Here is a 17,567-nt window from a genome sequence, read left to right as displayed (position 1 = left end):
TGGTTAGTCAATATACAGTGTGTGCAAAGTCACGAGGAAGCTAGCATTAAAACAAACAAATAGGTGCGTTGTTTCTTCGCTCCTTGCGGCTGGGGTCATGGACAAGTGTGTGTACAAGACAAATCTAAGACAACAATTATCTGCAGTGTGCATCTTCACAAATAAATACTGTGTCTTTCTTCTTCGCATGAAATCTTAATCTCTCAAATTTCCTTCACACAGACTTACAACCCGTGACGTACTGCGAGTCTGCCTTCTGGTGTTCCATCTCATACTACGAGCTCAACCAGCGTGTTGGAGAAACCTTCCACGCCTCCCAGCCCTCTCTCACAGTCGATGGCTTCACTGACCCCTCCAACTCGGAACGCTTTTGTCTGGGCCTGCTGTCCAACGTCAATCGCAATTCTGCAGTGGAGCTCACGCGTAGACATATAGGTAATTGTGCTCTTGAGTAACAATGTATTGATTTAATAATGTGGTTTGAGGAGACATGCAGTGTATCAATGTATATATTATATATACAGTCGTGGTCAAAAGTTTACATACACTTGTAAAGAACAGACCCACTCGACATCCATTGCTTTCGGTCTCCCCTAGAGGGGGGGGGGGGGGGGTTACCCACATATGCGGTCCTCTCCAAGGTTTCTCATAGTCATTCACCGACGTCCCACTGGGGTGAGTTTTTCCTTGCCCGTATGTGGGCTCTGTACCGAGGATGTCGTTGTGGCTTGTACAGCCCTTTGAGACACTTGTGATTTAGGGCTATATAAATAAACATTGATTGATTGATTGATTGATAATGTCATGGCTGTCTTGAGTTTCCAATCATTTCTACAAATCTTATTTTTTTGTGATAGAGTGATTGGAGCACATACTTGTTGGTCACAAAAAACATTCACGAAGTTTGGTTCTTTTATGAATTTATTATGGGTCTACTGAAAATGTGAGCAAATGTGCTGGGTCAAAAGTATACATACAGCAATGTTAATATTTGCTTACATGTCCCTTGGCAAGTTTCACTGCAATAAGGCGCTTTTGGTTGCCATCCACAAGCTTCTGGTTGAATTTTTGACCACTCCTCTTGACAACATTGGTGCAGTTCAGCTAAATGTGTTGGTTTTCTGACATGGACTTGTTTCTTCAGCATTGTCCACATGTTTAAGTCAGGACTTTGGGAAGGCCATTCTAAAACCTTAATTCTAGCCTGATTTAGCCATTCCTTTACCACTTTTGACATGTGTTTGGAGTCATTGTCTTGTTGGAACACCCAACTGCGCCCAGGACCCAACCTCCGGGCTGATGATTTTAGGTTGTCCTGAAGAATTTGGAGGTAATTCTCCTTTTTTTCATTGTCCCATTTACTCTCTGTAAAGCACCAGTTCCATTGGCAGCAAAACACGCCCAAAGCATAATACTACCACCACCATGCTTGACGGTAGGCCTGGTGTTCCTGGAATTAAAGGCCTCACCTTTTTTTCTCCAACATATTGTTGGGTATTGTGGCCAAACAGCTCAATTTTCGTTTCATCTTAACACAGAACTTTCCTCCAGAAGGTCTTATCTTTGTCCATGTGAATACTACCACCACCATTGTAGTGGTAGTATTATGCTCTGGGCCTGTTTTGCTGCCAAGGGAACTGATGCTTTACAGAGAGTAAATGGGACAATTAAAAAGGAGGATTACCTCCAAATTCTTCAGGACAACGTAAAATCATCAGCCCGGAGGTTGGGTCTTGGGCGCAGTTGGGTGTTCCAACAGGACAATGACCCCAAACACACGTCAAAAGTGGTAAAGGAATGGCTAAATCAGGCTAGAATGAAGGTTTTAGAATGGCCTTCCCAAAGTCCTGACTTAAAAATGTGGACAATGCTGAAGAAAGAAGTCCATGTTAGAAAACTAACACATTTAGCTAACCTGCACCAATTTTGTCAAGAGGAGTGGTCAAAAATTCAAGCAGAAGCTTGTGGATGGCTAACAAAAGCGCCTTATTGCAGTGAAACTTGCCAAGGGACATGTAAGCAAATATTAACATTGCTGTATGTATACTTTTGACCCAGCACATTTGCTCATATTTCAGTAGACCCATAAAAAATTCATAAAAGAAGCAAACTTCATGAATGTTTTTATGACAAACAAATATGTGCTCCAATCACTCTATCACAAAAAAATAAACAGTTGTAGAAATGATTAGAAACTCAAGACAGCCATGACATTATGTTCTTTACAAGTGTATGTAAACTTTTGAGGGTTGTAGGGTATACCAGTACTAAGAATGTACCACAGTACTAATGAAGTACAAACGGTACGATACTTCGTTTAAAAAGTATCGGTTCCTTCTTTTTGTTTTATAATGCGCAAACTACGCGTAGCGCTAACGCTGCTGGTAATATGAGCCGTGTAAACACTCCCAGCTCATACAGGCGGAAACAGTGCGTGGAAATAGAAGAGGAAGAATGGCAGAAGCAGCAGTTATACTGGTTGACAAAGAGGGTGCACGAAGCGTAATATTGATGTATTTTGGTTTCAAATCAAACAACTAAAGTGAAGCTATAAATACAGAGCGGTGCCTTAAAACATGACTCGCCAAAGGCGGCAATACTTCGAATTTAGCAAAACATTTAAAGGACGAGCATCCAGACCTGCATAAGGAGTTTAAAGACCGACAGGTAAGAATGTAGTTAACTAGCTCTCTATTTTTGCCTAAGTATATATGTAGAAGTCGCATACAGCTGGTTGGCTGTAATTATTAGCTTATTAGCGATGTCAAACCCACCCACGTACAGTAAACTAATGCGAGGGAATTTACTGAATTTGGTAACAAATTCACAATATTTGTGTTTTATCTCTAACAATGTCTGTTTTACCTGGGGCATGGCTTATCTGTGTAGTTTAGCCATATTTATTACAATGTCAATAAAGCTTTATATGTTATTCCAACCTAAATGTAGATTATGGCAGGCTATATGTAATGAGTCACATCAAAATATTTTCAAGAGTTATGCACCTCAAAAAAATTACCGTATTTTTCGGAGTATAAGTCGCACCGGCCTAAAATGCATAATAAAGAAGGAAAAAAACATATATGAGTCGCACTGGAGTATAAGTCGCATTTTTGGGGGAAATGTATTTGATAAAAGCCAACACCAGGAATAGACATTTGAAAGGCAATTTAAAATAAATAAAGAATAGTGAACAACAGGCTGAATAAGTGTACGTTATATGAGGCATAAATAACCAACTGAGAACGTGCCTGGTATGTTAACGTAACATATTATGGTAAGAGACATTCAAATAACTATAACATATAGAACATGCTATACGTTTACCAAACAATCCGTCACTCCTAATCGCTAAATCCCATGAAATCTTATACGTCTAGTCTCTTACGTGAATGAGCTAAATAATATTATTTGGTATTTTACGCTAATGTGTTAATAATTTCACACATAAGTCGCTCCTGAGTATAAGTCGAACCCCCGGCCAAACTATGAAAAAAACTGCGACTTATAGTCAGAAAAATACGGTAGTTCTGCTGCTAGGTATCACTATAATTTTATTTTTCACCTACAGAAGTCTGATGTTTTTGGTGATTGTCCAGGGAGAGGGACTGCACCCGGTGCAGATTCCAAAGATGATAAAAGGTTCAACAGGGCAGTTGCTGAATTCATCTGTGTAGATCAAATGCCATTATACATAGTTGATAAAGCTGGATTTCAAAACCTTTTACAGCAACTGGATAAACGGTATGACCTCCCCTCAAGGCACTTCTTCATGTATTATGAAATTCCTAAGATCTATGATGAGACAAAGTCTATAATTAATGCACAGCTGACAGAAAATCAATTATTTTCCTGCATTACTAACTTATGGACAAGCCGGTCAGTAAGCACATACATGGCTGCAACACTCCAGTTCATCACAAAATCCTGGGAATTGCATTCCTGGTGCATAGGATGCGCTGCACTGCAGTCTGACCACACAGCTGAAACTTTGAAGGAGGCCCTGGAGGATATTGTCACAGATTGGATATGGCCAAAATGTCTGGCATCACAACAGATAATGCAACGAACAACCGCAAAGCATTTGCAGACCACCCATGGAGTCCTTGTTTTGGCCACAACTTTCATTTAGCAGTCAAAAAAGCCATGGAGACTGATCGTGTGAAAAGCTGTCTGACCCGCATACGCAAGACAGTTTCTGCTTTCTCAAGATCAAATAAGATGTCACGACAGCTGAAAGACAAACAATATTTAAAGCTGCCACAACATAAGCTAATCCATGACGAGCCCACCCGATTGGGTTCCACCTATGATATGGTGAACTGCTTCTGTGAGCAGCAGAAAGCGGTCTGTGCTGTACTGTCTGATGACAGAAAGAAGTGGTACCTCAATCCGAAAGACACGGACATGACAACTTTGTAAACAGTGAGGGATGTTCTGGCTCCACTTAGTGATTTCCCAGTTGCCCTCAGTGGAGAAAAAGAAACAACACTCATCAGTCCCGCCACTGCCGTGGAAAATACAATCCTGCCTTGAAGATAGGGAAGGTGACCGTCCACTGGCACTGGAAATGAAGCAAAGATGCAGAGAAAACTTTGATCAGAGATATGATGGCCATGATCTGAAGATGGCACTCAACATTTCCACTTACCTTGACCCAAGATTTAAGAGTGTGTTTGTTAATACGAAAGAAGAATTTAAGGCCTGCTGAAACCCACTACTACCGACCACACAGTCTGATAGTTTATATATCAATGATGAAATCTTAACATTGCAACACATGCCAATACGACCGGGTTAACTTATAAAGTGCAATTTTAAATTTCCCGGGGAACTTCCGGTTGAAAACGTCTATGTATGATGACGTTTGCGCGTGATGTCAATGGTTGAAACGGAAGTATTCGGACACATTGTATCACAATACAAACAGCTCTGTTTTCATCGCAAAATTCCACAGTATTCTGGACATCTGTGTTGGTGAATCTTTTGCAATTTGTTTAATGAACAATGGAGACTGCAAAGAAGAAAGCTGTAGGTGAGATCGGTGTATTAGCGGCTGGCTGCAGCAACACAACCAAGAGGACTTTGACTTGGATAGCAGACGCTCTATCCGACGCTTGCCGCCGACCGCATCGATGATCGGGTGAAGTCCTTTGTCGCGCCGTCGATCGCTGGAACGCAAGTGAGCACGGGTGTTGATGAGCAGATGAGGGCTGGCGTAGGTGGAGCGCTAATGTTTTTATCATAGCTCTGACGAGGTCCCGTAGCTAAGTTAGCTTCAATGGCGTCGTTAGCAACAGCATAGTTAAGCTTTGCCAAGCTGAGAATTATTAACCGTGTAGTTACATGTCCATGGTTTAATAGTATTGTTGATCTTCTGTCTATCCTTCCAGTCAGGGGTTTATTACTTTTGTTTCTATCTGCATTTAAGCACAATGCTATCACGTTAGCTCCGTAGCTAAAGTGCTTCACCAATGTATTGTCGTGGAGATAAGTCACTGTGAATGTCCATTTCGCGTTCTCGACTCTCATTTTTAAGAGGATATAGTATCCGAGGTGGTTTAAAATACAAATCCGTGATCCACAATAGAAAAAGGAGAAAGTGTGGAATCCAATGAGCCCTTTTACCTAAGAGCGAAAAAAGATACGTCCTGCACTGCACTCTAGTCCTTCACTCTCACTTTCCTCATCCACAAATCTTTCATCCTCGCTCAAATTAATGGGGTAATCGTCGCTTTCTCGGTCCGAATCGCTCTCGCTGCTGGTGTAAACAATGGGGAAATGTGAGGAGCCCTTCAACTTGCGACGTCACGCTACTTCCGGTACATGCAAGGCTTTTTTATCAGCGACCAAAAGTTGCAAACTTTATCGTCAATGTTTTCTCTACTAAATCCTTTCAGCAAAAATATGACAATATCGCGAAATGATCAAGTATGACACATAGAATGGATCTGCTTTCCCCGTTTAAATAAAAAAATGTCATTTCAGTAGGCCTTTAAGGGCGAACTGCTCTCTAAAGCTCACACAGTTCCACTTTCTAGGGAGCAGAGACACGAGCAACAAGAAGGATCAGAAGATTGACGAGCAGGTGCTGCAGCAAAGAAAAAAAGAAGTGGTCTAAAAAGCTTGCAATGCATGATCACCTCAGAAAAGAAGGGGGCTGACAGTCCCACAACAAGACAAGAGCCTTTCATACTGACATCACCCAAAGATAAACTAAACTGTGAGATGACAGACTATTTGCAGTAGAGAGACTTCAGTGCTGTAGAGGACCCCCTGCTGGTGGAGTCAACATGAGGCAGACTTACCCATCCTGGCTCAGTTTGCAAGACAATATCTGTGCATTCCAGCATCAAGCTGTGTGTCTGAACGTGCCTTCAGCACATCTGGAAATATCTACAGTCCAATGCGTTCTGGATTGAGTGAGGAACACGTAGACATTTTTGTTTTCTTGGCGAAAAATCTGATGAAGGATAAAGGCCTGAGTCAGTAGAGACTGAACAGCCAGAACCAGCTGCCTTGTGGGGAGTAGGGAGAAGGGACATAACATAGAGAGAATATATATATTTTGCTGCTACACCTGCTACGTTTATGTTTTTAATGTATTTATTTATTTTCATTGTTCTAAGTTTGTGTTAAAGGCCTACTGAAATGATTTTTTTTTATTCAAACGGGGATAGCAGATCCATTCTATGTGTCATACTTGATCATTTCGCGATATTGCCATATTTTTGCTGAAAGGATTTAGTATAGAACAACGACGATAAAGTTCGCAACTTTTGGTCTCTGATAAAAAAAAAGCCTTGCCCCTACCGGAAGTAGCGTGAAGTCACAGGAGGAAGGGCTGCTCACATTTTCCCATTGTTTTCAATGCAGCGAGAGAGATTCGGACCGAGAAAGCGACGATTACTCCATTAATTTGAGCGAGGATGAAAGTTTGTGGATGAGGAACGTGAGAGTGAAGGACTAGCGTGCAGTGCAGGACGTATCTTTTTTCGCTCTGACCGTAACTTAGGTACAAGGGTTCATTGGATTCCACACTCTCTCCTTTTTCTATTGTGGATCACGGATTTGTATTTTAAACCACCTCGAATACTATATCCTCTTGAAAATGAGAGTCGAGAACGCGAAATGGACATTCACAGTGACTTTTATCTCCACGACAATACATCGGTGAAGCTCTTTAGCTACGGAGCTAACGTGATAGCATCGGGCTTTAATGCAGATAGAAACGAAAGAAATAAACCCCTGACTGGAAGGATAGACAGAAAATCAACAATACTATTAAACCCTGGACCTGTAACTACACGGTTAATGCTTTCCAGCCTGGCGAATCTTAACAATGCTGTTGCTAACTACGCCATTGAAGCTAACTTAGCAACGGGACCTCACAGAGCTATGCCAAAAACATTAGCTATCCACCTACGCCAGCCAGCCCTCATCTGCTCATCAACACCCGTGCTCACCTACGTTCCAGCGATTGACGGAGCGATGAAAGACTTCCCCCGATCATAGATGCGGTCGGCGGCACGGAGACGGAGGAAGTCAAGGTGAGGTCGGCGGCTAGCGCGTCTGCTATCCATCTCAAAGTCCTCCTGGTTGTGTTGCTGCAGCCAGCCGCTAATACACCGATCCCACCTACAACTTTCTTCTTTGCAGTCTTCATTGTTCATTAAACAAATTGCAAAAGATTCACCAACACAGATGTCCAGAATACTGTGGAATTTTGAGATGAAAACGGAGCTTTTTGTATTGGATTCAATGGGGCCGAATACTTCCGTTTCAACGATTGACGTCACGTGCATACGTCATCATACATAGACGTTTTCAACCGGAAGTTTAGCGGGACATTTAAAATTGCACTTTATAAGTTAACCCGGCCGTATTGGCATGTGTTGCAATGTTAAGATTTCATCATTGATATATAAACTATCAGACTGCGTGGTCGGTAGTAGTGGGTTTCAGTAGGCCTTTAAGTGTGCATGTTACTTACTTGTTACTAAAAGAGAAGTTGTCCAGTATGTTCGTAGTGTTATTTAATACCATTTTATTTCAGTGTTATACAATTATTTGAGTGCAATAGGAAAAGACAAGTATGTTCAATGCCTTTTATTTTTATTTTAATGTTCTAAAACTGTTATTTAAATGCAGAAACAAATGTATGTGTATTGTAGCATAAGATTTTCTTTTAAAATAAAGTCAGTATTGACATTTTTTGTGGTCCCCCCTTTTTGTATCAACATACAGTTGTGTGTATTTCTGGAGTGTATAATCAAACTTTTACTCTCTCTTTTATTGTAGGAAAGGGCGTCAGGTTGTACTACATTGGTGGAGAAGTGTTTGCAGAGTGTCTCAGTGACAGCGCCATCTTTGTCCAGAGTCCGAACTGCAACCAGCGCTATGGATGGCATCCTGCTACTGTCTGCAAGATCCCTCCAGGTCTGTTCAGGAGAAGTATAAACATAAACCTAAGATTAGCGGAAAAGGCAAGCCATAAAGTCCGTATACTGTTTCTCTTTGTTAGGTTGCAACTTAAAGATCTTCAACAACCAGGAATTTGCTGGTCTTCTCACCCAGTCGGTCAACCAGGGCTTTGAGGCAGTTTACCAGCTGACCAGAATGTGCACCATTCGCATGAGTTTTGTCAAAGGATGGGGAGCTGAGTACAGGTACGTTAAGAGTTTGACATTGTGACATTCTCAGGGCACTCACTGTCATTGCTCCTACTTTGTGCAGTTTTTGTCTCACAATTTTCTTTTCACTTTCTTAAATGATTAAGTACAGGTAGTCCTCGGCTTATTGAGGAGTTCCAATCCTAGACTGTGTTGTGAGTTTTAGCTAAGCTCACTCGCACTGCACACAGAACACATGAAAGACATATAAACACGATATTTTCATATTCAGTCAAACCGGTCTATACCGACAATTCAAGGGAAAATGCAAAAGTGGCTACTATAAACCGGTGGCCACCAATGTTCCGCTTAATTTTTCATGTGTCTGAGCAAATGCACACACTCCCTGAGCATTCCTTGGACCACTTGTGAGCAACATCACACTGCGGCCACACCTGTCCCAAACCTAACATAACAGCAAATTAAATTCCTTTCTATAGTAATCAAATTGCATCGGTCATTTCCATTAGGTAATTTGTAATATAAGTGATTTGGCCCATTTAGAATGAAGATAACAAACAAATCTTGTTTTTTATGACCTGTATGTTGGGGTCCTGCGTTGGAAAACATTTCAGATATGAACCCCTTTTTAGAGATCAAATTTTGTTCAACTTAAAACATTCACATTTTGCACAATGACTTGCACGACTTCCTCCCACATTCCAAAAATATGCATGTTAAGTTCTTTGGAAACTCTAAATTGTCCATAGGTATGAATGTGAGTGTGAATGATTTTTGTCTGTATGTGTACTGCGATTGGCTGGTGACCAGTCTAGTGTGTTCCCCTCCTCTCGCCCGAAATCAGCTTGGATCGGCTCCAGCTACCCCGCCACCTTACTGAAGATAAGTGGCATAGAACATGTGTGGATGTAAAAACCCCGTTTCCATATGAGTTGGGAAATTGTGTAAGTGTAAATATAAACGGAATACAATGATTTGCAAATCCTTTTCAACCCATATTCAATTGAATGCACTACAAATACAACATATTTGATGTTCAAACTCATAAACTTTATTTTTTTTTTTGCAAATAATAATTAACTTAGAATTTCATGGCTGCAACACATGCCAAAGTAGTTGGGAAAGGGCATGTTCACCACTGTGTTACATGGCCATTCCTTTTAACAACACTCAGTAAACGTTTGGGAACTGAGGAGACACATTTTTGAAGCTTCTCAGGTGGAATTCTTTCCCATTCTTGCTTGATGTACAGCTTAAGTTGTTCAACAGTCCGGGGGTCTCCGTTGTGGTATTTTAGGCTTCATAATGCGCCACACATTTTCAATGGGAGACAGGTCTGGACTACAGGCAGGCCAGTCTAGTACCCGCGCTCTTTTACTATGAAGCCAAGTTGATGTAACACGTGGCTTGGCATTGTCTTGCTGAAATAAGCAGGGGCGTCCATGGTAACGTTGCTTGGATGGCAACATATGTTGCTCCAAAACCTGTATGTACCTTTCAGCATTAATGGCACCTTCACAGATGTGTAAGTTACCCATGTCTTGGGCACTAATACACCCCCATACCATCACATATGCTGGCTTTTCAACTTTGCGCCTATAACAATCCGGATGGTTCTTTTCCTCTTTGGTCTGGAGGACACGACGTCCACAGTTTCCAAAAACAATTTGAAATGTGGACTCGTCAGACCACAGAACACTTATCCACTTTGTATCAGTCCATCTTAGATGACCTCAGGCCCAGCAAAGCCGACGGCGTTTCTGGGTGTTGTTGATAAACGGTTTTAGCCTTGCATAGGAGAGTTTTAACTTGCACTTACAGATGTAGCGACCAACTGTAGTTACTGACAGTGGGTTTCTGAAGTGTTCCTGAGCCCATGTGGTGATATCCTTTACACACTGATGTCGCTTGTTGATGCAGTACAGCCTGAGGGATCGAAGGTCACGGGCTTAGCTGCTTACGTGCAGCGATTTCTCCAGATTCTCTGAACCCTTTGATGATATTACGGACCGTAGATGGTGAAATCCCTAAATTCCTTGCAATAGCTGGTTGAGAAAGGTTTTTCTTAAACTGTTCAACAATTTGCTCACGCATTTGTTGACAAAGTGGTGACCCTCGCCCCCTCCTTGTTTGTGAATGACTGAGCATTTCATGGAATCTACTTTTATACCCAATCATGGCACCCACCTGTTCCCAATTTGCCTGTTCACCTGTGGGATGTTCCAAATAAGTGTTTGATGAGCATTCCTCAACTTTATCAGTATTTATTGCCACCTTTCCCAACTTCTTTGTCACGTGTTGCTGGCATCAAATTCTAAAGTTAATGATTATTTGCAAAAAAAAAAAAAAGTTTATCAGTTTGAACATCAAATATGTTGTCTTTGTAGCATATTCAACTGAATATGGGTTGAAAAGGATTTGCAAATCATTGTATTCCGTTTATATTTACATCCAACACAATTTCTCAACTCATATGGAAACGGGGTTTGTACAAGTTTATTCTGCTAATTTCCATTAGCCTGCCAATGAGCTGGTCCATTGTACGTTAGCATTTTAAGCTAACGGCATTTGGGCCAACCTTCATTCTTCATAATTAAATTGTTTTCACTTTATACCAAACTGTACTATTCTTTTAACATGATTCCTACATGTATTTGCACCTAATGTTTAAGTTGGTGTACTTTTTGTGTATATTAATGTGTGCTTAGTTTTACAGTGACTTCATGGACTGTTTACATATTTGGCAAACTAAATTCCAACATTCAGGCAGGGCAGGATATAGTGCAGCCGCTACAATAAGCAATGGGATTTGAAAAAGAGAGCAAAACGACAAGACAAAATGGATCTCAATTCAAAGAACACAGATTTGTTTTAAAATCTGTGTCTGTATATATGTATTTGGCCTTTTTATACTCAATAGGCCCGAGTGTGTGAATGTGAGTGTGAATGTTGTCTATCTGTGTTGGCCCTGCGATGAGGTGGCGTCTTGTCCAGGGTGTACTCCGCCTTCCGCCAGAGTGCAGCTAGGGCATGCGGTAGAAAAATGGATGGATGGATAATATATGCATCATCGATGTGTATGCAAATTATATGATGTCATATTGGCCACACGTCTATCACCACCTTTTTGCTCAATATGTTGAAAAATATTCTTAAATTAAGTAAATGCTAGTGGCATTATCTTGACGTAATGATATGCGCTCGGCATCATGATTTTTTTTTTTTCATGCTTGAAGTAAGAAATGATTACTTTAAAAAAGTAGTTTTATACTTGTGAGTGTTGACGACACAGCTTTGCAACAGTTGATATTCTAGTTTCAAGCATGTTTTACTCAATATAGGTCATCAAATCTCAGCAACAAGCTGTAATATCTTACTGAGAATATTTTAGGACCAAAACCCTTAAAACAAGTAAAACACTAACATAAAATCTGCTTAGTGAGAAGAATTACCTTATCAGACAGAAAATAAGCAAATATCACCCTTATTTGAGATATTTCATCTTACTTAGATTTCAGTTTTTGCAGTGCAAATGCAAAATAAGAGCTGAAGATGGGGGAGGGTTTGGTTCTGCTGAAAATGTGTGGCTTGCGTACCAGAGGAGGAATGTAGCAGGCATGCAATGAGAGGTGAACATGTATCAGAGACACTTGCAAAGGGGATTCCCACCGCCCTACTTACGTTTCTGGCACAATGCGCCTTAAGAGAACCTTGGATGACTTATCAGCACACCCCGATTAAATCCTCAATAACTTTCCTGACACGATCATGCTTCATAATTCCATGACTGTGTCCTTAAACTACACTAACAGTATTCTAAGTAGGTATCAATCAACACATTGTCTTGTTTTGCAGACGTCAGACAGTGACCAGCACCCCCTGCTGGATAGAGCTGCATCTCAACGGTCCTTTACAGTGGCTGGACAAGGTTCTCACACAGATGGGTTCCCCCAGCATCCACTGCTCGAGTGTGTCTTAAAGGCAGCCTCCTCCAGGTCACACGCTCAGGCTCTCACTTGAAGTGACATGACACTACAGCAGTATTCAGATCAACCTCACACACTTTGCTTCTGCACGCTAGTGTCTTCATGTGAAGCCGCGCGGTATTTTCTGCAGGTTTCACATACAATACACCGTCTGTTTCTTCATAAACAACACGTTGTTCATGGTGAGGACCTCGACTTTGAACTTAGTTCTTACATTTTCATTAATTTCTCAGGAAATACTTCACCCTAATACAAACATCAAGCTTATTTGTAAAACGTTTTGGAAATACATCCAAATCCTCTGAATCTATCTCTGCTCATGTATCGTGTTACACAACATTTTGGATTCTATGAATGAACTATACCTTTTACTAGTGTTTATGTCCCAGTACCACTCTTAGTAAGTCACTGAATTTGGGAGTTTATTGGTCAAGCAGAGGGGGAAAACATGATCAATGTGATTAAATATATATACAGTGGAAACAAGGTATTCAGACTTCTTCAAAATGTTCACTCTTTGTTTCATTGCAGCTATTTGCTCAAATTCAAAAAGTTCATTTTATTTCCCATATTTACAGAAAAAACAGAACTTTTTGCAAATTTAAAAAAAGAAAAACAAATATCACATGGTCAGAAGTATTCAGACGCTTTGCTCAGTATTGAGTAGAAGCACCCTTTTGATCTCATACAGCCATGAGTCTTCTGGAGAATGACTCAAGTTTTTCACACCTGGATTTGGGGATCCGCTGCCATTCTTTCTTGCGGACCCTCTCCAGTTCTGTCAGGTTGGATGGTGAACGTTGGCGGACAGCCATTTTCAGGTCTCTCCAGAGATGCTCAATTGGGTTTAGGTCATGGTTCTGGCTGGGCCAGTCAAGAATGGTCACATAGTTATTCCGTAGTCACTCTTGTTATTTTAGCTGTATGCTTAGGGTCATTGTCTTGTTGGAAGGTGAACGTTCGGCCCAGTCTGAGGTCCTAAGCACTCTGGAAGAAGTTTTTTTTCCCCAGGATTTCTCTGCACTTGGCCGCATTCATCTTTCCTTCAATTGCCCTGTCCCTGCAGCTGAACTACACCCCCATAGCATGATGCTGCCACCACCATGTTTCACATTTGGGATTGTATTGGGCAGGTGATGAGCAGTGCCTAGTTTTCTCCACACATACCACTTAGAGTTAACACCCAACATTTAATCTTGGTCTCATCAGGCCAGAGAATCTTATTTCTCAGTCTGGGAGTCCTTCATGTATTTTTTTGGCAAACTATGCAGGCTTTCATGTCTTGCACTGGGGAGAGGCTTCCGTCAGGCCACTCTGCCACAGAGTCACTTTCTCCCATCTCCCTACTGCATCTCTAGGAAGAGTTGTGGTCATCCCAAATATTATCTATTTGAGAATTATGGAGACCACTGTCCTCTTGGGAACCTTCAGTACTGCAGAAATTATTTTGTAACCATGGCCAGATCTGTGCCTTGCCACAATTCTGTCTCTGAGCTCCTTGGGCAGTTCCTTCAACCTCATGATTCGCATTTGCTCTGACATGCACTGAGAGCTATAAAGTCTTATATAGACATGTGTGTGCCTTTCCTAATCAAGTCCACTCAGTTTATTAAACACAGCTGTGCTCAAATGAAGGAGAATCAGAAAAATTGGACGCCTTGTGAGTTAAATATAGGTGTCACAGCAAAGGGTCTGAATACATATGACCATCTGATATTTCAATTTTTTTCAAAGTTCTACATTTCTGTTTTTTTCTGTCAAGATGGGGTGCTGAGTGTACATTAATGGCAAACTTGTTTTGATTTTGGTAAATGGCTGAAATGAAACAGAGTGAAGATTTTAAAGGGGTCTAAATACTTTCTGTACCCATTGTAGTTTAAGTACAAGGTACTTAGCCCACAATGATTTCATCATATTAATGAGAGTTAGATGATTACTTTCTAATTGGTGTTTTAAACAGAAGCACGATTATTAATAATCCTTGTATGGAAAACTATTTTGCTCAATGAAAGATACATTTTATAAGTTATTTTTGCATACTGTCCTGCATAGAAGTATATTTTTACGATTGCCTCAGTATGGTTGTACATACATAACTATTTATAGCTTGTGATTTCTTGTAGTTCTGATTGATTCAGAGTGACTCCGCCTGCTTTATTGTTGTCCTTTCTTTAGTGTTTGGTTAACTGAGGTCTAACACACACTGTAGAATAATGGCACATGCTACTTCTGTTACATAGCACATACACTGACTGACTGATGGGCGCTACAGCATTTTTGCTAAAACAACAAATGTCTTATCTCATAGCACCAATCTGCTCCAGGTGGGTGAATGATGCACTTCTTGTTTACCGTGTTGACTGTTGTGCAGCTTCCGTTGTAGTTGTGTGTAATTTCCTTAGACATGGTCTTTGCCATGTTAAAATTCATGCACCTCCAGTACAGTCATAATCTATTTAAAGCAGTAACACAGCGCATTAGTTTTTAGAGCATTGTATCTTCTTATGGTCTTGCTTAAATGTCCTGTTTCATGTGCGTTCTTTGTTCACGGGGTCAAATATTTGTTCTAAATGGCTTGTTTTGTTCTGTCTGATAGTAAATAAATGTAAAGAGACAACATACTACTGTCTGTATATTTCACCAAGCACATGCAAACCAACAGGACATCTCCAAGCGTTTCAAAGCTTTTTTCCCTGTCATTCACACCCCCCAGCTATAATTTCACTTTTGAACGGATAAGATACTGATTTTTATTTCCTGATATTGAATTTTTTTTTTTTTTTAAAAGGGTCCTAAATCTTAAAAATCAAGTCATTCACACATCCAAAAGAAACGTTTTTATGTTGACTCAACACAATCCTCATTATTTGTCAGACAGTAATTTTAAATAAGGCACATCATGTCACTTCCAAGATATGTGACTACTGCACCAAAAGGAAAAATGCATAAATTAAAACATTGTGAGTGTGACATACCTTTCTATCATTTATTAATGTTCACTGGCTGACCCATGTCTGGGGACCCATCTATAGCATCTCCTTTCTCCCTAATAGGATATGCACCCTGCTAATCCAATGTATGTTTTGGCCTACAGTACAGTCCATTAACACGTCTGCTTTCAAAGTTCAAGTATCCATTCACGGTAGGAGCTGGATCTTGCAGGACGCCAGGAAAGGTAAGAGATATGTTAACTGGCTTTTAGGTCCCTTTTTGTTAGCTTTCCTCGCCCGATGATAACCCGTCAATCTCATCGTCATCACCGCCGATGGCCGTCCAAAAGGCTTTAGCTACCTGGAAAGCCGATTTTGTCCACAATGTAGAAGCAATTCATAGTCCAGGCGTACTTGTCTTTAAAATAGGCTGTTGCTTACCTTCTCTGCGTGAACCTTTCTCTGCTCATGGGGTAATGAAGATGCTTTGTCTGAAAGTTGCCGGAGAAAAAAACGCATCTTTAAACAACCTTCATGTCCCAAAACCATTGTACATTCATCTACCTTTCATCTCTTTTAATTTGGTGAAGAGGCGCTCAAAGTTATCCACATCTGCATCTCCAGCTGTGAGGTTTGCAAGCTCCTGAATGTCCAAATTAGTCATTGCATCTGAGAACAACCCATTACAGATTAAGGCATGATTTATTATTACAATTAATAGATCGTATTTAATGTTAACTCACCAACAACTGCATTACTATCTTGAGAGTTGGTTCTCTCTGTATGGCGAGACACTTCATTGAAAAGGGCCCCCTCTGCTGGCAGACTGGAAGACTGTTACAGAAGTAGAATATAGTATGTTAAAAGAAAAACAATGTTTAAATAAAATGGGAAAAACGTGGCACTGACTTGCGGCTCTTGACAGTTACGAGGGTTGTTGTGTCTTGCAGCCACCAAACTACTCATGAGACCAAAGCCCTGATTGTGTCCTGTTCGGTGACAAAATCAATACATATTAAAGTCGAGCACGCTTTTAAAAAAAATCAACAGTGAAAGTGTACTTGCTGACCATCCTTCATCTCCACAGTGGACCACACATTCGCATTGAGAGCCTGAACAATTCTCTTTACTCCTGTGGATTCTGGAAAGTCATCTGACAGACGAAAACAAATTGAGACCAAATCAGGTAAAAAATGAAAACGCACAATATGACAATCTTATATAATTACTTCAACAGAGATGTCCGATAATGGCTTTTTTACCAATATCGTCAAACTCTTAATTACCGATATCAACCGATACCGATATATACAGTCGTGGAATTAACACATTATTGTGCCTAATTTTGTTGTGATGCCCCGCTGGATGCATTAAACAATGTAACAAAGTTTTCCAAAATAAATCAACTCAAGTTTTGGAAAAAAGTGCCAACATGGCACTGCCATATTTATTATTGAAGTCACAAAGTGCATAATTTTTTTTAACATGCCTCAAAACAATAACAGTGCAATACTTTTTCATAACATGGTCACTACTGCCTAGTTTCTCTTGTTATATTCTTATTTTACTGTTATATTTTTATTCTCATTGTTGCTTTTTATTCTTATTGTAATATTTTTTCTATTCTGTTTCCATTTATACCCCCATTATTTACTTTTTACTTTTTAAATTCAATCTCAATTCTGTACACTGCTGCTGGAATTTTTATTTTCCTGAGGGAACTCTCCTGAAGGAATCAATAAAGTACTATCTATCTAAACAGCAGCTTGGAATTTGGGACATGCTCTCCCTGAGAGAGACTATGAGGAGGCATTATCGGACATCCCTTGTGTCGATGAACAATATTTAAATTATAGCAGTGTTGTTTTCTGCAAGGGCAGAGTGAAATAATACACCTACCTACAGGTATAAAAATATGAGATACATTTCCATTCTGCAAGTACAAAACATGATGGCTAAATGGATGGCGCTTTCTCACCATCTTCATCCGGCAAATCCTGAGGGTTGAGCTCCACCAG

General features: G+C 40.5%; 2 protein-coding genes across 2 annotated transcripts in view; one reads left to right on the top strand and one right to left on the bottom strand.

Annotated features, from left to right (window-relative positions):
* Positions 1–15,512, top strand: part of smad3b (SMAD family member 3b) — a 38,141-nt gene extending 22,629 nt beyond the window's left edge. The window contains exons 6-9 of the mRNA XM_062061089.1: positions 223–435; positions 8,302–8,439; positions 8,525–8,669; positions 12,489–15,512. Of these exons, the coding sequence (XP_061917073.1) occupies positions 223–435; positions 8,302–8,439; positions 8,525–8,669; positions 12,489–12,612 (620 nt within the window). The 3' untranslated portion in view covers positions 12,613–15,512. The remainder of the gene's footprint in view (positions 1–222; positions 436–8,301; positions 8,440–8,524; positions 8,670–12,488) is intronic.
* The window catches only part of aagab (alpha and gamma adaptin binding protein), a 4,460-nt gene continuing 2,334 nt past the window's right edge, over positions 15,442–17,567 (bottom strand). Inside the window, exons 4-10 of the mRNA XM_062061090.1 lie at positions 17,528–17,567; positions 16,619–16,702; positions 16,459–16,538; positions 16,293–16,383; positions 16,114–16,218; positions 15,991–16,040; positions 15,442–15,910 (exon numbers count right to left, since the gene is read on the bottom strand). The exon at positions 17,528–17,567 is cut by the window's right edge and continues 50 nt beyond it. Coding sequence (XP_061917074.1) covers positions 15,833–15,910; positions 15,991–16,040; positions 16,114–16,218; positions 16,293–16,383; positions 16,459–16,538; positions 16,619–16,702; positions 17,528–17,567 — 528 coding nt within the window. The 3' untranslated portion in view covers positions 15,442–15,832. The remainder of the gene's footprint in view (positions 15,911–15,990; positions 16,041–16,113; positions 16,219–16,292; positions 16,384–16,458; positions 16,539–16,618; positions 16,703–17,527) is intronic.

This window comes from Entelurus aequoreus, linkage group LG10, assembly GCF_033978785.1.
Source record: "Entelurus aequoreus isolate RoL-2023_Sb linkage group LG10, RoL_Eaeq_v1.1, whole genome shotgun sequence".
Taxonomy (NCBI): Eukaryota; Metazoa; Chordata; class Actinopteri; order Syngnathiformes; family Syngnathidae; genus Entelurus; species Entelurus aequoreus.
This window is presented reverse-complemented; position numbering and strand designations above follow the sequence as displayed.